At 47.1% G+C, this 25,558-nt stretch overlaps 1 protein-coding gene across 1 annotated transcript in view; it reads right to left on the bottom strand.

The window, feature by feature from the left end:
• Window positions 1-3,910: 3,910 nt before the first annotated feature.
• MPZL1 (myelin protein zero like 1) overlaps window positions 3,911-25,558 on the bottom strand; it is a 63,447-nt gene continuing 41,799 nt past the window's right edge. Inside the window, exons 3-6 of the mRNA XM_060643416.3 lie at window positions 20,957-21,170; window positions 20,075-20,207; window positions 17,632-17,734; window positions 3,911-6,471 (exon numbers count right to left, since the gene is read on the bottom strand). Coding sequence (XP_060499399.1) covers window positions 6,370-6,471; window positions 17,632-17,734; window positions 20,075-20,207; window positions 20,957-21,170 — 552 coding nt within the window. The 3' untranslated portion in view covers window positions 3,911-6,369. The remainder of the gene's footprint in view (window positions 6,472-17,631; window positions 17,735-20,074; window positions 20,208-20,956; window positions 21,171-25,558) is intronic.

Below are 25,558 nucleotides of genomic sequence, written 5' to 3'. Positions count from 1 at the left end.
GACAGGAACGTCCAGACATGTTATAAACAAACCCTCTGGGGTTCTGCTGGGCCAGCAAGAGCCAAGGGCAGGGTTTTGCACAATGTTCCACATTCCTCGGGGGCTGTTGTACATTCTGAGAGATTCCCCTCAACATAAATTAAAAATTTATGTTTCTTTTATCTAGTTGAAAGAAACTATGATTTCAAAAAAAAAAACAACAAAAAAACGAGGGGCGCCTGGGTGGCTCATTCGGTTTAGCGTCCGACTTCAGCTCTGGTCACCATCTCGCGGTCCGTGAGTTCAAGCCCAGCGTCGGGCTCTGGGCTGATGGCTCAGGGCCTGGAGCCTGCTTTCAATTCTGTGTCTCCCTCTCTCTCTGCCCCTCCCCCGTTCATGCTCTGTCTCTCTCTGTCTCAAAAATAAATAAACGTTAAAAAAAAAAAAAAGATTATGCAAAGCCGGAGAAAGAACCAAGAATGGGTCTAGATTCAAAACTCCGTGTCCTTGGAGTCCGTATCAAGGAGAAGGCAAACCTCAGACCTTCAGCAAGCTGGCCTTGGCTTTGCCCTGTCCCCCAGTGCCTCAGCAGAAAGGGATTCGGGTTCAGAATCACCCCAAATGTGTCAGGCACACAGCGCTGGAGGGCGGGGCTCCAATGCCGATGTGGGAAGATTAAACCTGCCAGACTTCCTCGTCCCAATTGTAGAGATTAAAAAAAAAAAAAAACAAAAAACCAGCCCCTTCCTTACGTTCAGGAGCCCTGCAAACCGGTCCACAAGGTCTGTGAGGAACCGACAATCCAACCCAAATCGGAGCCAAGAAGGGACAATAGTTAAACATCCTGTTTGCGGGAGGAAACAGGCTGGAAGCGGCAGCCCCTCTGGGAGCTCGAACGGCTCGTTTCCTTCCTCGTAAACACAGCCGGGGCCCCCTCTGGGTGCTGGGGGTCCCGCCCGCCTCCCGCCCTCAGTTGTTCCCACAGCTCCAGCCGGTGGCCCTTCTGCCAGTCCCCGATGGCTTTCAGAAGGATGTGACAGGGAGGTGAGCTTGAAAGCCACCGTCGTGACCCTCAGACATCAGGTCCCCCTGCCAGGGGGCCGGGAGGATGCGTCTCGTCCCGCGCTGCGTCTCCGTAGCTGCAAATAATTTACCTTCGCCTTTTTTTTTTTTCAGTAGTTCCTAACACGTGACAATTACAGTACCACTTGGGATGGACAGAAACAGGACAACTAGAGACAATCGAAACATCCACAAAGTCAGAAGTGGTTTCAAATACGGCACATGGGGGGGCCTGGGTGGCTCAGTCGGTTAAGCGTCCGACTTCGGCTCAGGTCATGATCTCGCGGTCCGTGAGTTCGAGCCCCGTGTCGGGCTCTGTGCTGCTGACAGCTCGGAGCCTGGAGCCCGTTTCGGATTCTGTGTCTCCCTCTCTCTCTGCCCCTCCCCTGCTCATGCTCTCTCTCTCTCAAAAACAAACATTAAAAAAAAATTTAAATACGGCACATCTATCCAAGGGAAGGCCCCATGGGTGTTAATGGCTAATGGTCTGGTTCTTTCCTTCCTCCCACAGAAGCCTGACAGTGCTGAGGGAGAGAACTGCAGGGTACTAGGCTCCTGTCTGTGAAACAGGCAGGGAAGTCTTTACCGGAGCCACGTTTGGACCCTCACTTGAAGAAACCATTTGTAAAATGCCATTTCTGAGACAGGGGGAAATTTGAGTATTAGATGACATCAAGGAACTGTTGAAATGCGTTTTTTAAAAAAATGCTTCTGGGGGCGGCTGGGGGGCTCAGGTGGTTAAGCGACCAACTCTCGATTTTGGCTCAGGTCACGGTCTCATGGTCGTGAGATTGAGCCCCATGTTAGGCTCCGTGCTGAGCAAGGAGCCTGATTAAGACTCTCTCTCCGTCTTCCTCTTTCACAGTCTCATTCTCTAAAATAAAATAAAAATTAAAAAAAAAATGTTTCTGTTAAATGTGACAAGGTATTATGGTTATGTAAGAAAATGTACATATTTTTATTTCTTTTTTTCTTAAGTTTATTTTGAGAGCGAGAGAACACGAGCAGGGAAAGGGCAGAGAGGAGAGAGAGAATTTCAAGCAGGCTTTGCACCATCAGCTCAGAGCCCAACGCGGGGCTCGAACTCATAAACCGTGAGATCGTGACCTTGAGCCAGAGTCAAGAGTCGGACGCTTAACGGACTGAGCCACCAGGTGCCCCGTAAACGTACCTATTTTTACAAGATGCCCATCAAAGAATGTAGGGGTGAGCTGACATGTTTTGGGATTTGTTTTAATTTGGAAAAGAGGAAAAAGCCAAAGGGGTGGATGAGGCAATCGCTGAGGATGGGCTTTACTGTTCTCTTTTGTGCCTGTTTGAAATTCTTTATGCCACGATCTTGAATATACGGGAAAAATGTGTCTGCGTGGGAACCTGCCATGAAACAGGTGGTCAGTTCCTTATGCCACCTCCACCAACACTACAAATGCCACTTTCCTCCTCCGTGAGGTTGCCCCTCAGCTTCCATGGACAGTCGGGAGGATGACATCATCCGGTTCCTAAATCCAAGCTGGTTAGCACTAGAATCGCCCAGAAGGATCGGGAGGGAGCCTTCAGCATCAAGGGGGTAAGAGCGTGAGGTCTCCTCTTTGGGTACCGCCCAAGCAGCTCACCCGGGCCGTGGCCGCCCTCAGAAGTCACCTATCTGGTTGGCAGGTTCCCTGTGAGGCTCGGAGACCAGCGCCTCGGCTGGCGGGACCGCCCCAGGGTTCAGTTCCCACTGGGGCAGAACCCGCAGAACACCTGCGAGTTTCCATTACTCGCAGGAACTTCCACGGTAATTCACTAAATTAATAAATCGCAGGAAATCCATGCTTATTAGTAAGACGTTACTTGTGACACCGCTCTCAACAGGCTGTCCCCATATAGTTTTCCAAACTGAGGTTCAGGCCCCTGGGCCGCCAGCAACGGCTTAACCACCTCCCTCACTGCACCCCCACCCGGCTCATAAGGAACACAGAAAACTATTTCAGGCACACAGCACACTTATTTGAATAAGGAAGAGATCGTTTTTTTTTTTTTCCTTTTTCTTTTTTTGAGCTATGCCAAGGGCGCAGTGGTTAAGAACAGGGCTTGGGATCAAACAGCCCCAGGCCCGGCCCTGCCTCTCTGGATCTGATTAGCCGAGTGACCCCGGACAAGTTATATACCCTAAGCGTGACACTGTCCAAAAGCGGGTCTGAGTACAACCAGCGTAAACTCATAATGCAACACAGAGTAAGCAACGCAGCGTGCCTGGCACGTAGCAAGTCCTTAGGAGCTCTTAGTTATTTCTGTTATGTCCCCTGTCACTCCTACTCTGTGGCAAGGTCCTTGAGGAGCTACGTCTTGTTCATTTTATTTCCTAATCTTGGCCCACTGCCTGGCACGGGACAGTTCTCAACATAACTCTGTTGAAGGAATAGCCACTATCATCCAACCAGTTAACATTTGCTCAGCCCCCAGGTGCCAGGTACTATCCTGTGCACTGAAGACAGAGCAGTGAACAAAACAGCAAAGTTCTGGTGCTTTTGCTACCAGGGGAAAACAGAGCAGCACACATACAGCTGGACAGAGGGAGAAGAACGAGGTGGGAGTAAGGGGGCTAGGGAGGGCCAGCGGCAGGGGGTGGGTGAGGTTGCTCTGTATGTGGCACAAAGTCTCCGGGAGGTGACATCTGAGCAGACGCTTCAAGGAAGTGAGGGAGCAAACCACACAAACAGGTGCAGGATGTGCTCCAGGCAGAGAGGGGGCGGCAGGTGCAAAGGGCCCGCGGCCGGCACATGTCTGGTGTTTCTGAAGGAGGAGGAGGCCAGTGTGGCCGGAGTGGGAGGAGCGAGAAGGCTTTTCTCTCTTTCTCTCCTTGGTTAAAAATGAACACACGACACAGTTCAGTAATTGAAAAAGATGTATTAAAATATTCACAAAGGTACAATCGAGAAAGGAAAAAAACAAAAAATTAATAATGAACTTGATGGTTTTTCCCCTAGCCGGATACATTTCCACCGAAACACTACAGGTGGTTTGGAATTTGCACCTCTAATCCCTTCTAGGTGGCCACCTACAAAAATCACATGTAACTTTAAAAGGTCTCATTCTGCCAATAATTGGACACGGAAAAGGCAACTGGGCCAGTGTCCTGTGTGGCCAGGCCCAGGCACGCTGGCAGGCAAGAGAAAGGGCCCAAAAATCCACAGGAGGTTAGGCAAAAGCCCTGCCCCCGAGGCACTCTACCCCAGTTGCTAGCAGCTTCCTTCAGACAAGCCTGCCCCGCGGACCGAGCGGGGTGGGGGCGCTGCAGCGTGGTGGGGGACTCTCGGCCACCGTGAACGTGCTGACATGACAGCCCGGGGTGTCTGGCCGGGTGGGGAGGGCGCCTGGCCTGGCGGGAGGCAACCTCAGGGGTGGGGGAGGCGGGGCGCGCGGGGCTGGTTCCGGGTGGCAGCTTCACGAGCACAGGGTCACGGCAAGGAAAGGAAGGAATCGGGACTCCTGCTGTCAGGAGGTGTCAGGAATGTATGCTTTATTCACAGGACCTGTGCAGAAAAAGGAGAGTGGCCCTTTCTCTGTAAAAAGCGACTGTAAGGAACCATTACACGTACAAAGGCACACACTCGGTCTCTCAACAATTCTTGTTCTTTCTGCCTCAAAAACAGTCTTGGTCACAGATTCTCACAGTGGCAAAGGTTTGCCAAGAATATTGTTAACTTGACATCAGTTTGAAGAAGGGTGACAATCCCAGCACCCCCCACCCTCCCCAACACACACGCACACACACACACACACACACACACACACACGTCTTTTAAAGGCTCCTGTAGTTCTCACAATGGACGCAAGGAAGTTTTAGGACGCCAGGCAAAAGTGGACCGCTTTGCAGAAATGTCTCGGGGTGAGCCCTCTGCATCCCTGGCTGGCTGGGGGCCTGTTAAATTCTGTTAAAACAAAATAATCTAGAAAAAGGGGGAATGACAATGTAAAGGTGCTCGAGGACCTTCGCCATGCTTTTCACTCCCAGCAGAAGATAAAAACTCAGAGGCCCGACAGGGGGTGGGGGTAGTCAGTGGAAGAAAATGAGCTACTGGAAAGAATACCCAAAGTGTCTAGATTTTTCCTCATCTCATTGCTTACCAATTCCACGTGAATGGGAAAGGGTGGGAAGAAAAGGAAAAGCCAAAAAAGAAAAGGAAAACCAGAAACAAACCACCAAAAAAAGCCCCGAAACGGGAATGAGAAGAGATTCCCGAAAGAATAGTGCTAACAGCCCTGCTTGCTGATTTAAAAAAACCTAGACTGTCCTGAACCTCGAGGTCTCTGAGGCACCGAGAAGCTATTGCAGAGCCACGACGGACGCTGCCTCTTGCTGGAATGATGACGGAAGCTTTTACAAGGCCGATTCTCCAGGGAGAGCTCTGGGGTACCACGGGCTGGCTTTCCAATTAGCCCATTTGTGCCCACTTAAAAGGAAATGAAGCTCGTCTCCTTCCGCTGTCTGGGGACCCTCATTTCAGGCAGCAAGGACTCTGGCAAAGAATGTTAAGTGGTACCTTTTAGCCTCCAAACGCTACCGTACTCCTCAAGCAAGGCCTGGCTTTTCTACTTCAGTTGTGTGTATGGCATTGATCTGAAAGTACCTGGAAAGAAGTGACCTTGGCATTCACCCTTTGCTAGTCTTGCTATGATGGGTCCACACACTGATTAAGATAAAGGGCGTGACGTTAAAGCAAGCCTCACACACGAAGCAAAAAACAAAAACAAAAACAAAGAAAACCACGCCTGGATTTTAGAGAGACAAACACCAACAAAAACCCTCAAACGGTGTCCAAGTGGCAGAGCTCGCGGATGTTTTCTAAAAACGACAGCCGAACAGGTGGTGCAGACACTGGGTAGAGGCCACCCCGGGTGTGCTCCCGTCACCGGTATCTCCACTCTCCAACCCCAATAAAAGCTAAGACCGGTTAAGCCCTTAGACCAAAGGGCCACGTCTACTCGAATACAAAGATCGGCTACCACCTCCGGTAAGGCAAACCACACCTAAAGCACAGCGACAGGAATGTTTCTGACTTTGCTCAACTGTAAATGACCCTGAAGGAAAGCACAAAACAGCAAGACAATTTATATACACGTAGAGTCATAGCATCTTTTCATCATGCAACACTGGCTCCCCACATCGGATTAAATAGAATAGTTACGCATATCGTCTATACACGTCTTTTCCTCCCTCCATGAATACACATGTGCTCGTCCTTGCCCAGGTCTCCAAGGCCACACGTGGTCACGGGCTACACTTGCTGCGTAAGAGTCCAGTTTGGATCTGCTTCTTGCTTAGGACACGTTCTGGGTCTTCTCTCAATTTTTCCGGATGTCCGCATACACCACAGACTCTGACTTGTTAATCTTGTCACTGTGATGTCCGCCAGAGTGGTCTAACTGCGCATATATGACTGGGCCCTGGAGAAGAGAAGGACAGTTATTAGGGATCTGGGGAAACGGGTGGTCCCTTCGAGGGGAGGTGCAGAAGCAATCATTAGAGTGCTAACATTAGGGTTCCAGAATAAAGGGTTCCTTCTTAGGAAGGTCTTCCAGAAGATCTTTTAGGAGCAGGATGTCTAGGACTGACTTCATCACCAAGGCTGGGCTGCTCTGGGACAGTTAATGCTGGTGCCCAGAGGTGTTACCTTACTCTGCGTGGCTGTGTATCTGTTTGGGAGTTTCTATACACTGCAGTATTCCTCCTCAGGAATTACCCTTATCTTAGTCCCTGTCACAGGGCTCCTCAACCCTTGGAACTGGGATCTGAGGACGAAGATGGGGACTTGTACCAACCTGAGACCCACGGACGTGGTGAGCCTCAGAATGATGCACGTAGGAAACCAGTGTGTTGGATGCCAGCAAAGTCACGAACGATTTGAACTGGTCACTTTGTACAAATAGGTGCTTAAAAACACTTCAAATATTCTCCCATGTACATACCTACCGTATAATCCTTTTAGTCTGATCCTATCATAACCAATAAAAGTACTGCCCCTTTAATATTTAAGAGCAGGTAACTATTTTTCCTATTTCAAAATAAAAAACCAAGAAGCTACGATGTAAAGAAAACCCTGCATGGACGAGTGTAGAAGAGGTCCTCCCCTCGGCCTCAGCAGGGAGGAAGGGGGTTGCAGGGCCCCAGCGGGGGCAGCCAGGGAAGGTGGGCTGCGGGCAGGGGTGGGGTGGGGGGGCGGGGCACAGTGAGTTCTTGGACGCCTGGGTTGGAGGTCTGAGCAGAGGCTGGGGTTTCAAATATCAGACCGGTGCTTGCATTTCAAGACCCTTATAGACCCTTCCAACCCAGAGATTCTAAAATTGTAAACAACAACAAAATGGCCCTGACTGTATAAGAAAAGTCCAATCAAACCCCAAGTCAACTCTTCTCCCCATCCAGGAAAACTCTCCTTGAGAAGTCGAATACTGTGCTTAAGCTTCCAACTTTGGAATCATAAGCTCGGTAGCCACAAGCCTGTGTTTGGACAAAACATCCTTATTCCCACCTAGGAGGCCCACAGCCTGTATCCCCCTGGGTGTCACGGCGGATCCTGGGGGGTGTGGGCACTCGAACTCGAACTGTGTCTCTGGCCCGCAGCCTGCCCACTAACAGACGGTGATTGAGACCGCTGTAGACTGTCCAGCCGACGGCAGGTGCACGAGTGAGCCAGCGGAGATCAGCTGCTCTGCCCCCCGACCAGAAGACCCACCCAACCCACCTAGAGAATTGGGAGCCGAATAAATGGTGGCTGTTTAAGCCATTATGTTTCGGGGTGGTTTGTTACACTGCATTAGGTAACTGACACACTAGGGGAGTGGAACAGAAAGAGAACAGAGAAAGCAAAGAAGAAAAAGAACACAGAATAATCTGAGAATCAGTCAGTAAACGTTAAAATACCAATAAGGCCTCTCATGTGAGACAGTGCGGTCTTTCATGACAAGAGGACACAACAATTTGTTGAAAGCAACTGGGAAATCACTAAAGAATAAAAGAAACTCCCTCCTGTTGATGGGTTTGGTTTTTACAAATTGCTTACCACTATCCAATGCCCTCACTCTCCTTCCCTCTTAGAATAGGGTCCTGAGGTCAGGATTTTGTTAGTTACGTGCCTAGAGCAGTATTGGGCAGACCCGGTAGGTGCTGGGTGAAGGGGTGGATGATGTAATGGAACCAAAGGACTTCTGGGATGTAGGTCAAGATCAGGCATCTGCTGGTAGGTCTAGTTCAGTCTAAATTTTTTTTTTTTTGATATTTATTTTTGAGAGAGAGAGAGACAGAGCATGGCGGGGGAGGGACAGAGAGAGAGGGAGACACAGAATCTGAAGCAGGCTCTAGGCTCTGAGCCGTCAGCACAGAGCCTGATGTGGGGCTCGAAGTCACAGACTGCAAGATCATGACCTGAGCCAAGGTCGGACGCTCAACCGACGGAGCCACCCGGGCGCCCCAGGTCTAGTTCAATCTAGAACAGCTCTCTGAAGCTGGGTTCTCAGGATTAATTGGAAGCTGAAAGTATCCTTGGTCTCTGTGGAACACAGAGGATCCAGGGAATCAATATCAACTTGGAAACGACTGCCACTGCTAAGACAGTCACTTTTGGGGACTCGAGAATCAAAACAACCCCCAGAACAGCATTATCAGTAATCTAGCTGTTTTTACCGTATATCTTGGCACTCACCCTTTCCACCCTCCACTCTTTTTTTTGGCGGGGGGGCGGGGAGGGGGTGAGGGAACTTTGCCACCAAGAAATAACAACAATCAAATGAAAAACTGCTCTGGATGTATCTTTCCCCAACTATTTACTACACAAATTATCCTTAACTCCTGAAAATATTTCAAGACACGATCCGCTTGACCCGGATCTTTTCTTTTAGCGCCAATTCGAGAGAAAATTACTCCTGGATTCCACGTGCATGGAATGTATTCCAATATGAAAACGTACTGGTGAGGGTGAGGGTGAGGGGAGAGGGCTGGGGGAGACCGAGGAGGCCTGTAGCTGCACTCAGGCACTAACCACGCCGAAGCCACTGTGTTGAGTGTGTCCGGCCACCCACTTGCCATGGTCTCTGTGAGCCTTTCTAACCTCAGTCACACCTGAGCCCCTGGCACAGGCACCACCAAGACAGAACACCTGCTTCCACCACGTGCTCGGTGACTTTCACTCAACACCTTTGTCGGCGTTCGTGTCTCTGCCGCACACAGATGTGAAATGCAGCTGCGTATTACGACTCCGAGGTCGATGAGACTGACGATCAAAACAGAGTTGAAAAGAACCGGACAGACACGAGACCATGAGCGCCTGCCTGCCTTCCAGCCAGACAGATCTCGGTCTCACACCAGCTCTGCCGCTAACGAGTAACCTTGAGCAGGTGACTCTGCCTAACCAAGCCTCAGTGTCTCCATGTGTAAAACAGGGACAAGACAACGTGCCTCGCCGGGCTGCTGTGGGGACAGGGTGAGGCAATGCCTGGGGCGGGGGGCTTCCTCAAGCATCACCAGGTCTGTGCACCCAGCCGACCAGTACCGAACTGGTCCATTCAATCACCCCTCCCCCGAGGCCTGCCTGTTGCCTACGAAACATGACCCATTTCCAGAAAAGGATCTAGAAACCCAACTCCTCAGAAAACATACCCACAAAAATTATTTTAAACTAAGCTTTACAAAGAAAGAATGGTACCTCTCATCCCTGATGCTGCGATACCCCAAGGAGGGCCTACCGAACACCCTTGCTCATCCAACCTTCCACATCCGATTCGCTGGAAGGACCTTGCTTTAGGTTTGGGTGTTCACCCTCCCTTTGCTTGGGTAAATGACCTCACCCTGCCCCGCCCCCAGGGGTGAAGCCAGTCATAATTCCTGTCCCTTTGCAGATGACTGGAAGAGGCTACAGCATATGACCTGGCCCCAAAGGGGACTCAGAAGTTCGCTGGGGGGCTTCTGGTAAAGGTTTTCCTCCATAATAAAAACTGCAGGGAAGGAGATTCAGCTCTTCCCTGCCACCCTCCCCATGTCCGGCCTGGAACCAGGGCAGCTGCGGGAAGGAGCCTGAGAACAAAGACAATACGCAGAGGATACGATGGAAAGAACTGTCGTGGACGACACCGTTGGGCCACAGACCGGAAGAACCCAGACAGAAGTACAGTGCTTGGGACTCTTGTGAGTTAACAGACCTCTTCCTTTTTTTAAAAAGTTTTTTACCTTTTGAGTCAGCAGCCTCCAGGCTCTGAACGGTCAGCGCAAAGCTGGATATGGGGCTCGAACTCACGAACCGCGAGATCATGACCTGAGCTGAAGTCAGAAGCTTAACCGACTGAGCCGCCCAGGCGCCCCATAAGCCTCTTACTTAATTTGAAAGCCACTTTTATTCAAGCTTTCTGTTACTAAGTCTTCCAATTATAACAAAAACGGTGACCAAGGACAGACAAATAATATAGCAAACTTAATGTCCTGCCCGGGTGTTACATCTTTTGTAAATTTCCTTGTTAGCGCATTCTGGATGCTACGCGTCTTCTGATAACATGGAGGTATTTACTCATCCAAGTGGTCATTACTAATGCTATTAGATAGGATGACGCCTGCAGGCAGGAAATGGAAGGTTTTGCTGATCAGGGAACATGTCACGGTAGAACCCTTGGAGGAAAGCACCAAGGGATCATCCGCAAATATTCCCATCCACACCCCTACTTCACCGACCTGATTGCTAAGGTGGGCAGCAACTGCCTAAACCTGTTCTTATAAAGCACAGTGCACCAGGGGCCCTTATAATTACATACAGAAAAATGAGGGGCGCCTGGGTGGCTCACTCAGTTAAGCGTCCAACTCTTGATCTCAGCTCAGGTCTTGATCGCAAGCTTGTGAGTTTGAGCCCCACACTGGGCTCCACAATGGGCATGAAGCCTACTTAAAAAAAGAAAAAAAAGAAGAAGAAGAAGAAGAAGAAGAAGAAGAAGAAGAAGAAAAATGAGAAGATCAACTTGCCCTAACCCATTATTTCAGAGATGAGAACAGACGCTGAAGTTAAATAATTCTCCCCAAGTTAACACCATTGGCTAGACCCCAGAGTCAGTGCTAGTTTGTAACACATCACTAATTGTTTTTTAAAATTTTTTTAAATGTTTATTTATTTTTGAGAGAGAGAGAGAGAGAGACAGAACATGAGTGGGGGAGGGGCAGAGAGAGAGGGAGACACAGAATCCAAAGCAGGCTCCAGGCTCTGAGCTGTCAGCACAGAGCATGACACAGGGCTCGAACCCACTGACTGTGAGATCGTGACCTGAGCTGAAGTTGGACGCTTAACCGCCTGAGCCACCCGGGCACCTCACACAGCATTAATTCTGAAAACACTACCCTGGAGTTTATCTAAATACAAAGATTTCCTCAAGGCTGTTTGTCAGGGTATTAAAAAACAATAATGACAACAATTATGCGTTAGGCTATGTATAAAAAAATTCTCCACATAATGGAAAAACCTAAAAATGATCTCAACACCCCAGGAGACTCGAAGGTTCTCCAGGGCAGGGCCTGGGTGTTAATCACCCCTGCATCTCCCGTGTTCGGCCCACAGTGCACGTACGGTAAGCGCTCACCTGTGTGTGGAAGTGATCAAAACAGAACATACAAAGGGATGATTAGATTCTTTAATTTTTTTTTTAACGTTTTTATTTATTTTTGGGACAGAGAGAGACAGAGCATGAACGGGGGAGGGACAGAGAGAGAGGGAGACACAGAATCGGAAGCAGGCTCCAGGCTCTGAGCCGTCAGGCCAGCGCCCGACGCGGGGCTCGAACTCACGGACCGCGAGATCGTGACCTGAGCTGAAGTCGGAGGCTTAACTGACGCGCCCCTTGGGATGATTAGATTCTTAAAAGAATTATTGTTTGGTTGTGCCCAACTTATAAAACGTATTTAATCTCCTAAATTCCCTAATGAGGTCAAGTTTCCCAAACTGTGAAAACCATTGTGGCCTTAGTTTGAACAAACTGAAGACACAGCTACCATAAAGGATTCTGGAGAGAACCACCTCCGTTAACTACTCTGGGGCTCTGAAATGTATGCACCCCTGAGACATGAGCTGAAGGTAGCGTGTGGTGGTGAATAAAAACACACACCAGGGTCACCTGCTAACGCTCTGCGGGGCTTGCAGAGTAAGTGAAGCGAATGTTTTAACCTTAGGGTAACATTCCCCGTTGTAAGTTGACACGCCCACTAAATGCAAATCTAAATGAAACAAATACTAGAAGATGAATTTGCTAGGAAATCACACGGTCCACTTCCAAGCCTTGGGTTAACTGGCACGGGATTGGTAAATTCCAGAAACGTGCAAGGCAGAAACTAGTTTTAACAAGCACCACTGGAAACTAAAAAGTTTGGTAGGCAAGATGAAAATAACCGAGGAAGACCCAGGGGACTCCAGGTCCATGCCACCTGAACAGAAACCCTGCTTTACAACAGGACGGGGAGAGCAGGGGCCTTCAGGGGTCTGCACTGAGCCCGAGGAAATAAGCCAAGGATTGACTATGAGGAACACCCCAAAGCTACCCTGGTGTTATCTTGCAAATGCTGAAAAATGCCAATAGAGATCGACACGGTGCGTGAATTCTCACCAACCTCTAGAAAATGCCATCGAGTCAGGCCTGGGCAGAACCCTGGGGGGCTTACTCACAGGAAGTGAGGCAGTCTCTGACTCAAGAACAGCAGGCACGGCTGGGGGAGGTGTCTGCACTGAAAACGGGGTGGGCGAGTCTGCTTCCTGAACAGTGAGCCCTCATCTCTCCTTCCTCTGTTCAACTCCCAAGCTGGAGATCAGATTTCCTTCTGGAAAAATTGACTAACTCAAGAGAAAGGACCCAAGGACCCTCTGCAACTGACACTTAGAGGCCCCGAACTGGAAAACAGACAGCACTTTATACAAACAGCGAAGCACCCCCCCCACCCAGGAAGCTCTATCTCTGCACAAAGAGCTGATCAGATTTGAGTACCTTATTTTTCAAATGATTTATTTTTGAGGGGGGGGGGAGGGGCAGAGCGAGGGGGGAATGGGGATCCGAAGTGGGGTCTGAGCTATCAGCACAGAGCCCGGTGTGGGCTTGAACTCAAGAACTGTGAGATCATGACCTGAGCTAAAGTCAGACACTCAACCGACTGAGCCACCCAGGCGCCCCCAGATTTGAGTACCTGAATTAAATATGATGGACAGCCAAGGATCATTGGGCATTTAAGTAAAGCTTCTAATATGAAAGACAGAAATAATAAGAGAAAAAGGCAATTCAAAAGAAACAGCAAAATCAAGTGATGGGAGAAAACATTTACAAAATCACATAAAACAGAAGAAAAAATGATATGCTCAGAGAGGTAAGACTATGCATTCATGAAAACAAGTACAGGACGTTATAATTAGAAAATAAGAAATAGCTCTTGAGGGGTGCCTGGGTGGCTCAGTCAATTAAGCGTCCGATTTCGGCTCAGGTCACGATCTCGTGGTTTGTGAGTTCGAGCCCTGCGTCGAGCTCTGTGGTGACAGATCGGAGCCTGGAGCCTGTTTCAGATTCTGTGTCTCCCTTTCCCTCTGCCCCTCCCCTGCTCATGCTCTGTCTCTCTCTGACTCAAAAATAAATAAAACATTTAAAAAAAATTAAAGAAAAGAAATAGCTCTGGAAAATAAAAAGCTGAAATTTAATATTCAATAAAAGTTGAAGATAATATTGCAGAAATTTGCTAGAAAGCAGAACAAAAACTGTAAAACAAAACATAAGAAAACTAAAGGACTGATCTAGGAGTTGGTCCAATTCCTGGTAGGAATTTCCAAAAAGAGAGAACCGAAAATGGAAGGAAGAACATTTCTAAAGAATAATGGAAGAAAATATCCTAAAACCAAGGGACACAGTTTTCAAATGGAAAGAGCCCATGGAGCATCCAGCACAATGAATAAAAAAGACTCACAATTTTATAAAATTTCAGAACACAAGGGATAAAAAAGATTCTGAGAAGTGGAATAAAACCACTACCAAAGAAGCAGGAATCAGAACACAGCAACTTAGCACTAGAAGCTAGAAAAATCAACGTCTCAAAATACTGAAGGAAAACAATTTATAACCTGGAATCCTACCCAACTGCATTATCGAGCACGTCAGAGGGAGGAGAGTAAAAACAACTTTAGACATGCTAGAAACAAATGTGTTATCTTACAGTTTCGGAGGCCAGGAGGGCTAAAATCAAGTATCAGCAGGGCTGCGTTACTCTGGGGGCTGTGGGGGGAACCCACCTCCTTGTTCTTCCCAGCTTACGGAAGCTGCCTGCATTCCTTGGCTTGAGACTCCGTCCTCTATCTTCAAGGCCCAAGGTATAGCATCTTTGAATCTCTCCCTGACTCTGACCCTCCTGCCTCTCTCTCTTACAAGGACCCCGGTGATGACACTGGGCCCGCATGGATTATCCAGGAGAATCTCCCCATTTCAGATCCTTGATCAGAGCTGCGGGGTCCTTGTGAAAGGTGAGGCAATACCTTCCACAGGTCCTAGGAATTAGAATCTGGACATCTCTGGGGTCATTATTCTGCTTATCAAACAAAGCCTCAAAATTTTTATCTCCTGTGCATCTTTTCTCAAGAAGTTATGGATGATATGTCCCACTGTAACATGAGAATAAACTAAAAAGGTGAAGACCTGAGGTCTAAATAAGAAATGAGTAAATGAAATTCCTTGGGAGAGGAGGCCCAGGATGACTGCTCTGCAGCAGCCTAAGGCACAACAAAGCTAGAAGATTCTAACAGGTATGTCTCCAAAAAGAAAATGAAACCGACAGAATATATGACATGTTTGAAGGTGTTCCAATTAGAGAGAGTTCTGAGATGGAATATAAAGATATACTTAGAAAACTATGCAAACAAAAAATGAGGCAAATATTGGCTCCGTGAAAAACAAAAAAGTATAAAAGGAAGCATATATATGTGGTACAACAGTGAAAAACAAACAGGTACATGTGGCACTGAAATATACCTAAATACAGTGAGATACACACTGGGGAGAGGCCGGTGTATATATATGTATGTGTACAAAGTGTGTGCTGGGAAGAAAGGCTGGGAGAAAAAGAAATGTATATTCTCGTTTTTCATAGTATGGAGTCAGTAGATAGTATCTAAAATTGAAGTACTGAAGTAGCAATGTGATAAAGTTGTTTAGAAACATGAAGATAAATATCAGAAGAAATAGTGAAAAGAATAGAAAGCGTTTGCTATTATTCTTTGGTTTTTTTTCCTTACTCCCTTCTCTTTCCTTTCCTTTCCAGACTCCCATCAGATTGTTTGATATTGTCCATTTTCACTCGTCTGCCCGTCTCGTCATGCTTCATTTTGGATAATTTCTATTGCTGTGTCTTCAAGCTTACTGATCTTTTCTTCTATAGCGTCTAATCTGTGGTTTACACCATCCAATGTTTTGTTTTATTTTGTTTTGTTTCCACTTTGGTCTTTTTTATATTTCCTCATTATGTCAAGGTTTCCTTTACATCATTAAGGTTATTTAGAAGATTCATCATACTTGTTTAAAAGTCCTGGTTCTATGAATTCCATTGTCTGTCATTTCTGGGTTTGTTTCTGTTGATTGGCTTTTCTCTTATTTATGTTTTTATTTTCTTGCTTCTCTGTATGTGTGGTAATTTTTGACTGGTGCTGGACTTGGTAAACTTTGCATTGTTGGGTGCTGAATTTTGTTGTATTCTTGTAAAGAGTGTTGGGTTTTGTTATGGCATGCAGCTAAAATACTTTCTTAGTTTGATTCTTTAAAGGTCTCCTTTTACGCTTTGTTATGGCAGATCCACAGCATCCTTATTCTGGTGCTACCTTAACCCCACTACTAACGCATGACCATTCTGAGGACCACGACCGATATTCTGTATATTATGAGGTCTCTGCACTCTGGCTTTTAGGAACACAAACAATTCCTAGCCCTGTAGGATATCATATAACCTACTGCTTTTCAAGTGGTTCTTTCTCTGGTTGTAGGGTCTTTTCTCCCATGCATGCAAAAAACTATACTCAGAAAAGGCTCAAGGGAGCCCCACCACTCCAGATGTCTGAAACTCTCTTCTTCTCTGTGTAGTTTCTTCTTCTCTGGTACTTTGCTGCAGCAAGCCTAGCTACGTTGGCCTCTCCAAACACTGACTTCTGCCTCCTCAATTCGGTGAGACAACTGAGCTCCATTTCTGTTTCTTCTCCTGGCACTGCAGTGTGGAAACTGCTTCAAGGCAGTAAACTCAGACGATCACAGGACTCCTCGTTTCCTTTCTCTTAGGGAAAACAGTACCATTCAACCTGTTTGCCAACGTCCCCAAACCATTTGTTTCCTAGTCTGCTTTCAGCGGGTGAGCAACTCCCACAGCACTTCAAAGGCAGAAAAAAAGTTTCCAAGGCTTTTTAGATCTTAGGCCCAACTCTCAAGCCTTTATTCACAACCCTATTCTCATTCACAATCCAAATTAGTGTATCTGAGGTATACTGTGTTATCCAAGAGAGACAGACAGACTAGGAATAAGTCATGAGCCCTGATGCTGTTATGACAGAGAATGTACGGTCTAGAAACTTGAGCTCTAGCCCTAATTCTGTTGTTAGCTGGGTATGAGCTTTTAGTAATTTAATACCACAATGCCTCAGTTTCCTCACTATGTATTAACACCTTTACTTCCTTTTGAATCCATCCGACCTCTAAAACACCTCAGGGAAAAGCTGTAACTAACCAAACTCCTTAGGATGCTTTCGACCCCAGAAGAACAAAATTGCTCTACAACAGAATTGTATATACTAAGCTGTGGAATTTTTGCCACGCCACAATTACAGTTACAATAGCATAGCCAAAACACGGTATTAACCATGATGCTAGATTCTGTGCTAAGTTCCAAATAAAAGTTCTTTCTCTTCTGTACTTTAAAAAAAAAAAAAAGTATGTTTTTTTTTATTTAGAGGGAGAGCGCACAGGAGCAGGGGAGAGGCAGAGAGGGAGACCAAGAATCCCAAGCAGGCTCTGTGTTATCAGCGTAGAGCCTGACGCAGGGCTCGAGCTCACAAACTGCGAGGCTATGATCTGAGCCAAAATCAAGAGTCAGACGCTTCAACGACTGAGCCCCCAGGTGCCCCTTCTGTACTCTCTAGAAGTAGAAATCGACGCCTTTCCTTGTTCATCCAGCCTACCAGTTATCCAGATAAATGCTGACTTTCAATTTCTTCTGAAGAATTCATACAAAATAATTTTTTTATTTTCAATACCACGAATATCAACTCTTCCCTGCGAATTTCTGGTCCTATAGAGGACCTCAAAACAGAATCTAGGTCTTTGGATTTATTTCCTTAAGCAATGAAGGAATTACACCTGCCAAAGCCGTTTCCTAATTTCATTCGGGCCAGAGGAGCCACGTTATTGGAGAACAATCTGTTAGTAGTGCTTGCGATCCTCCCCAGCCAGCGTTATTTCCCCTCGTCCTCTCTTGCTCTGTTTTCTGTCTTACTCCGCTTCTGTCTCGCGGCTCAGTGTCCTCTCCTGCACCAGGCAAGTGGCAGAGAGCACAGGGTGGCGGGCAAAAGGGCAATCAGCCGTTACCTGGTGAGATCCAGAAGGCAGGCTCTTTACTAGACCCTCTGTGTCGCAGGGGGACTTCCGGGGAGCCTGCTTAACCGGTGAGACACTCTCTGATGTACTGCAGCTGATGAGTTGGCAATGTGGAGAACAGATGTAAAAAAAAAAAAAATTAATTAAAATAAAGGGGGAAAAATACAGAAATGCAAGTGATGACAAGATGAAGCCGCAGATAGAACAAAACACGACAGAACGATGAGTGTCAAAATGATCACAGATCTTGAGACTCTTTTTTTTTAATCCCTGACACTATCTCTTGTAAGTCAGTGAACCTCCTCTGGGCTAAATACAGAAACCACTACGGTGCCACCTCTTTGCCTCACTGTGCAACAATCCTGTCTCCTGAAGGGCCTCTGGCTATAATGCCCATTTATCCTCTGGCTGCTTCGTGTGTTTCTCCTGCCGTCACTCCTCTGGGATAAAGGTTTACGGGAGTAAGCTAAGCCTTCGTAACAGCAATGCAAGGCGAGCCCCTGCTGAATGCATTTCCCGAATTACAGATCCACATCGAGGCGGCAGTCACATCGAGGCGGCAGTCTTGGCTCATCTCATTCCTTTCATTCCCTAGTTCCCCATCTTCGGTGTCCCCCCACCAGAACTACAACCAAACCGAAGAAAACCCAGGAAGTCGTGAGTGATAAGAAACTGTGGAATGCCACATCACACAGGCTGGACTTTTTCAAGGGCCCGGGGGGGGGGGGGGACCGGGGGGGGGCGCGGGGGTCTTTAACAACAAGGATTATCTCGTAAATAAAGAAGGGAAGGCAAATGCCGGGAGGGAACTCTTTAGGGATTCTCTATTGGTACTTGTCAGAGCTTCAATCCTTTCAGATGTATTTTTAAAGAAAATCTTAGGAGTTTGGCAAGGTTCACGTTCAAGTGTTGTTACGAAGCCCGAAGCCAGCTGTGTGTTTAAGCTGCGTCTTCTCTGAAACGGGAAGCTTTGCATCCCAAATGAAAATGGTCTGAGTATCTAACACAGAGAGGGTCTCAATCACAACACGATTCATGCATGAAAGAACACTAAAACACACACACACACACACACACACACACACACACAGCCATTCTACATGAAGAACATATACATTCGGATAATCATACAAAGCCCTAGGAAACCTGACAACCCAATTTCACTGGGCTGGTATGCTCGACAAGTTGCCAGTGCAAACGCAGGACGTATTTGCGGACAAACCATAATAACTGTTGGGTTAGCTCGGAGCAAGCTAGTTAGTCGTCAACAAGGGAGATGGGCTGAATACGTACACACGGATGTTAACAGCAACGGGCGATGTGATTAGTTACCATGTGTCTAGTGTAGGTGGAAGGAGACCCCAGCCCTGTTACAGTCCCAGTGTGTCGTCTATGTCAGCTTTTCTTAAGAAGTGGAAGATAAGCAGGATCTGATCCCGGCACACCAAGGTAGAAAAAGGGAGGGGGAAAAAAAACCGAAGTAAGAAGAAAAGCAGCATTCACGACGCCATGCAGGATTCGAAGGCACGCTCTTCTGCCCCTTTATTAACCCCAAAGCGAAGAACTACAGAGGCCAGTATGTCCCCATCCTGGATTAGTCTCCCGTTGAAAACCAACACTCCGGTTATATTTCCTCGTAAAGCACTCACCATGCAAGGGGGGAGATACAGTCGGCAGAACAGAAGCATTCCGAGCAAACAGTATCTCAATTTGAACACTCGAGCTTGTTTAAAACACGGCACTCCTAAAGCCCGGCGCAGAGGGGCCCGGGTTCCCACCGTCCACGAGCAAGGGGGCCCGGGGCATGCAACCCTCTCAGATCACCGTGCCTTCGGGCTGGGTAAGCCTCGCCCGTGCACGTGGGACCCGGCTCGTGCTACAACTGGAACCCAGCCTCCGCTCAGTCTTACCCCACGAGTTCTACATAGCTTACATGGGTCAGCTGTCCAGCTGGAGTCGGGGAGAGAGAAGGTCCTCAGTTAGGCACACACCCTCTGCTCCAAGGGAACGGCCATAAACAAAAAGAACATCTATTTCCCTCTAGGTTTGGGTGCCCAACTTTTACTGTATCCCAGTTTGGATGGGTCCAGCCATGCACTCCAGAATGATCAAAGCAATACAGCTGCTTACAAAAGTACAGAAAGGAAAAGCCCTCGTCATCATGTCCGTCAGCTGAAGCCGTTTAGTGGCTTCACTGCACCAGACCTAAGAAAGGGACACTGATCCCTCTGAAGCAGGGATTAGTGTCACAGCCCACGTCTGACAGCAGGCCACCGATTTCTGCGCGCCCACGTCGGCACGCCTCCGATTCTGGTGTAAATGCAAACAGTAACTAATTCTTCACAATTCTTTTTCCATAAAAAATACAGACAGTTTTTGATTCCTTCCCCCACCGCCCCCCCCGCCCTTCCCCCCCAAAAGCAGTGCGTCTTACCCAGTGTAGTCTCGTTTAGAGTTTCTCCTTCTATAGAGGACAGCCAGGATCATGCTGATGAGTAGAGTGAGCCCTAGGACCACGGCAGTAACTATACCCACCACCACCCAAACTGGAAACACGGGCAAGATCTCTAGAGAGAAAGAACAAAATCGTTTTAAGGTGCTTTGCTACCAAGAGAAGACGTGGAATTTTATGAAATTAGTAAGCGAGTGCTTTAGAGGTGACCACGTCCTCTCTTATCATCCGCGTTATGAACTTCTGGCGTCTAACTGAGGATGTACAAATCCTAAAGAATGAGCTTCTGGGCCAAACGTTTCTGCACACACAATCCCTCCCTTTCAATGCTCTGAAGTCAAAGAAAATCCAGGGTGTGAATTTACCTCAGTGTGCTCTCCAACAAAGCAGACTTTGTCTCAAAATGAGACACCAGAACCTGCGTTTCCTGCTTATTTTCAAAAAAGGAAAAAAAAAAAAAAAAAAAAAAGGAGGGTTGGGGGGGGAGAAAGAACTGTACCGTTTTTGCAAACGTTAAAACTTTCTCCTGGAGAATGGAGAAGCAGTATTCCTCTTCTCTCCCGGTGCCCACCCCACCCAAGCATAGCGGATTTGGTCTTAACTTCTGATACTGAAAACTGGACACTCCCGAAACCGAACCAGCAGGCTCCAGGTATACGAATGAGGAGGCCGGTTGCTACAGCTGTGTGAGTGTGGCTCCCCGCACCCTGGCACGTGAGGAGGGACCACAGGTGCACAGAAACAGGGACATAACTAGCACAAAAACACCCCTTCCAAATGCACCCCCAGATGGAACTCTTGTTCTCCAACTAAACCGGAGATAAACGGGACTGCACCATCACCGCCGAAATACTCAAGAAGTACCTTTCTCTACAACATAGAGCCTAATGTGTCCTGGCTGGACAACAATGTCAGGAGGGTTCTTGACATCACAAATGTAGGTGCCGTTGTGTATAAACTGCATATTTTCTATGTTGATTGACGCATCTTTCTTGTCGAGGTCTCCAGCCCAGCTGATTCTGTCCTTAAACGGTGGGTAATTCCCAGGATACACCTGCCCTTGCGAGTAGTGGAAAAACTGCAATTAGAAAAAAAAAAGAACACATGAGATTTTCTAAAGGCAGATGCTCTAAACTCTGTAATAGGCATGCTGTGTGTGGAAGGTCCTTTTTTTAAAAAAGACTTCATACAGAAAGAAACACAACTTCATATCACAAATAAGCTATGGAATCTAAGCCAGACCGTTTAGAAATCACAGGGTTCAATCCTATTTCAGTGGAAGAAATAAACTCATGTGTCATCTTAAATCTTCGCAATATACCCCTGATGTAGTGATTACTGCCCACTTTTTCATATAGAAGGAAAAGGAGACTCAAAGAAGCCATTTGCCCAAGGTTACAGTGATAACAGGTGATGAATCCAAAGTCAAAGTCAGGACCATCTGACCCTTCACAGCCAGTGATTGTCATCGTGACAGAGCCTGTGAATCCAAAAGTTTCAGTCTGGATTCATGAAGTTTACTATTTAGTTATACAAAGACATAAGAAAACAAAGCCTAAATATGACAGATCAGTTAGTCTGATGGGTTTCTCCCTCTTATGTATCAGTTTCCTCTGGAAATGGCATGGGTGTGTGAGTGGAAGCCCAGACACCCCCACTGTTCTCACTTCTCTTTGAAGAGTCAGACTCTAGCTCACTCTTTCCTCACACCTGCTTTTAGTCAAGGAACTCCTTTCTCAAAGAAAACGTTGACAAGGGCTGGTCAAGCCCAGCACCTTGGAAACTAGATTAAGGCCTGGCAAGTGGGGATCTATCCTGATACCTGGCTTCAATCCAAGTACCTCGGCAGGAGGCCTGATGCCTTTCTTCTTATTCACAGGTCGGGTGATAGTGGGGCCAGGCAAACAAATCAGCAGGAGTCAACCACGAGCTCCACAATAACTCAAACAGAACATTTTCAGAACCCTCTGAACACAGCAAATCCTATGATGCATCCATTCCTAAGATTTAAGGACCATTGATATTTTGGTAACTCCCTAGCCCCTCTCTCCATCCGTGATGTTCCCCTGAGCCCTAGAATCTCCTCACCCAAATGCCTACTCACTTTAAACCCAGCTGCCTACCTCCAAATTTATCACCTTGTTCTGTAACCTCCACCTTCCACCTGTGTGTCCCATCTCAACTGGTGGATTATTCCAGTCTCCCTAACTATAATCCTGGAGTAATCCTTGATTCCTCTACCTTCCTTCCCATGCAGTTAATCTCCACCCAGTGAATCCTGTCAATTCTACCTCATACATTTCTCTCTTCTCTCTACTGAAGTCCCACTGATAATACCTCATTTCATGCTCTCATCATCTTGGACTGTGGCCTCTTTACTGGCCTTGATCTCCTCTAACCCACCCTCCACCATGCCTAAAAGATCACTAGAAAATATTAATAGTAATAATTACATTATTATCATTTATCAAGCATATACCCCTATGCTTAATATAATCTAAATGCTTGTTAAGAACTATGAAGGCTCTCAGGAACTAAGATCTGGGTGGCTCAGTTGGCTGAGCATCTGACTTTGGCTCAGGTCATGATCTCATGGTTCAAGGGTTTGAGCCCCGCATCGGGCTCTGTGCTGACAGCTCAGAGCCTGCAGCCTGCTTCGGATTCTGTGTCTCCCTCTCTTTCTGCCCCTCCCCACTTGTACTCTCTCTCAAAAATAAGTAAATGTTAAAAAAAAAAAAAAAAAAACCAAACCATGAAGGCTCTCAGATTTTACCCTCCTTGGAAGTCTGTTAGAGTTTTTACTAGCTTGGAGATGATCTCATAAGAGAATGGAAGCAGGGCTGAAGTGTGAAGCTGGAAGTAACCTATAAGACATTCTAGACAAAGCGCTGAGCGTTGTTAGCAGTGGGAAACTGGGCTTTCCAACGAGAGGAGGGACAAGGTACAAGAACTGTTGTAGGGCTATGAACCTCGTGGAATGTAGGGTTGGATTGAAAGATGAACAGAAGTGGAGGAACAACCAAGGGGGCTACTGCACTAGTCCTAGCACGGTTTTTATCATGTGACGGAGAGCAGAGAAGCAGGAAAGCTGATGAGCGCTAAATGTCAGAAATCAAAACAGAAGACCCAGCAAACATTCGTATTTCCTGGGATGGAAAAGAAGTGGGAGCAGACAGGGAAGGACAGGACCAAAATAAACCCCCATAAGACTCAAGATTTTAAAATTTGGGTCATTAGACAGACACAGCTACCTGAAAAGAACTAGCAAAGAAGGTAAACAGAGGGGAGAAAAGATGAGTTCCAGCTTAGACATGGGGACTCTGATTCCACAGCCCAGAAAAGGCATCTGTGGTATGCCGGGCTTCAATTTTCCTGAAAATCTGTGAAAATCAAAAGCATCCTGCTCATCTTCTTATACACGTTCTGACACCTGTGAGTTAAAAGATCTTCCATCAATAGCTAAGCATTCTGGAACTACCTGTAACCAGGCTGGTGTGGAAGTACCAATGGATTAGCTAAATACACTCATCAAAAATACAGCATGTTCTTTATAGTAAGTCTTGAGGTATGTTCACCTGCCTTGACCCCCTCGGCAAGAATGTTTGTAGCATAAATGGAGCCACTACTTGAAAGAAAGTTATTACCATTGGACATCTTCCAGGGGATGTTTAATTTGCTGTAGACTAAACAATGCCCCCCATGTCTACTCTGACCAAAGACTTCAGCTGGGAAACCCTCGCAGGTTTAAACAATTCTTCAGACTTTCTTGAGTAAACCTATGCGTGCTTGCTTTTGCCTCTACAGGAAGCATGTTGTGCACTGAGGCCACATTTGTGTGAAGCAGCAGTAATTTTTCCTAGGTGTGTGTGTGTGTGTGTGTGTGTGTGTGTGTGTGTGTGTGATGCCTGCTCTCACTCACTCCTGTGCTACCACACAGAGAATCACACCCAGCCGGACCCGGTGAGCACACCTGGACTTGACCTCAGCCTTCCTTCCTTCTTGGTACAACACCCAGGGCTTCCTCCTTTTTTATATAAATCCTGGGGGACACAGGTCCACCCAAGAATTTGGAAATCGGGTATATATTCCAACCCAGTACAACCGAGATTTTCTTTTGGAGACTTATTTCAACAGAAGATACATAGCTTTGATAACGTCACATATGAAACTGAAGCCACTGAGGCTAAACATAAAAACGGTTTTATTTCAGGGGCTATAGTCATCTCAATGCACACCCCCAAGTTTTCCCAGAGAAGACCCTCAGGAACTCAGGACCTAGAGACAATGGACAGGTAGTCCCTCTGTTCTTTAAGGAAAGACATCAAGGGTAAATTCTTAACACAAGGCTTTCTGCAAAAAAAAAAAAAAAAAAAAAAAGACACTTCAAAATGTCATAGCGGCAGCTATGAGGCAGATAATTCCCACTAGAGTTTCTAAGCTGTGCCTTCTCAACAGGGGTGACATCTCCCCTGGGGGGGCAAATACTGGCTCTAAGGGCAAGGGAGAAAGAGAAAAATATTTCGCTCTTTTTACACATAAAGCACAGATATGCAATATATCTGTAGTATTAAAATTGCATGGGGAACCTGGGTGGCTCAGTCGGTTGAGGGTCCAACTCTTGATTTTGGCTCAGGTCATGATCTCATGGTCATGGAATGAAGCCCTGAGTCGGGCTCCGTGTTGAGCATGGAGCCCCTCTCTCTCTCTCTCTCTGTTTCTCTGCCTGTGCCCTGCTCTCTCTCTAAAAAAAAAAAAAAAAAAAAAAAGCCAAAAAACCTATAAATAAATAAATAAATAAATAAAGGAATGAATGAATGAAGTTTCGTAGATGGGGGGCAGAAACTGGGAAAAGTGTGTTTTAAAAAGACTCCTTAGGAAGGTGACCATGAATAAAAAGACTGAGAAACAGTGCTTCAAGCAATCCCTAAAGCCTAGAGTTGGTTATCAACAAATGTTTCCATCTGAGAGAGAAAGAACATGTAAGGGAAAAAAACCGAGTAACCAGAGCGCAAGAAAACGGGGTGTGAATGATTCCAGCCCGGACGGTGTGACGACTCTCGGAGCAGGTCCCCAGGCCCTCCCCAGCCTGTAAGTGGGGAGAAGTCTCCTTCCTCGTGAAGGTGAGGGGGTGATGTGAGGGGCGTAATTACATCCGGGTGAGGACCAACAAGGTAACTCGTCATCATGCAAGAGAAGAAGTGATCTGGAAGAGCAATGACAGACTCTGTCCCAGCTGTGCACGGACAACCGGGACTGTGAAACACTGCGAAAGCACATGCTGACACTTAAAGGACGGTCAACACGCAGACGGAACGGAAACACGGTGACTTATGCCCGCTAGCCACCTCAGGAACTAGACTTAGCAGGAGCAGACTTGAACAATGTCCCCCTGGGCCCTCACAGCAGCCCCAGAAGGTGTGAGCATCCCCCCTCTTTGGGACAAGAACCAGGATGGTCGGTGTTGAA

The sequence above is a fragment of the Panthera onca genome, chromosome F1, assembly GCF_046562875.1.
Source record: "Panthera onca isolate mPanOnc1 chromosome F1, mPanOnc1 haplotype 2, whole genome shotgun sequence".
Taxonomy (NCBI): Eukaryota; Metazoa; Chordata; class Mammalia; order Carnivora; family Felidae; genus Panthera; species Panthera onca.
This window is presented reverse-complemented; position numbering and strand designations above follow the sequence as displayed.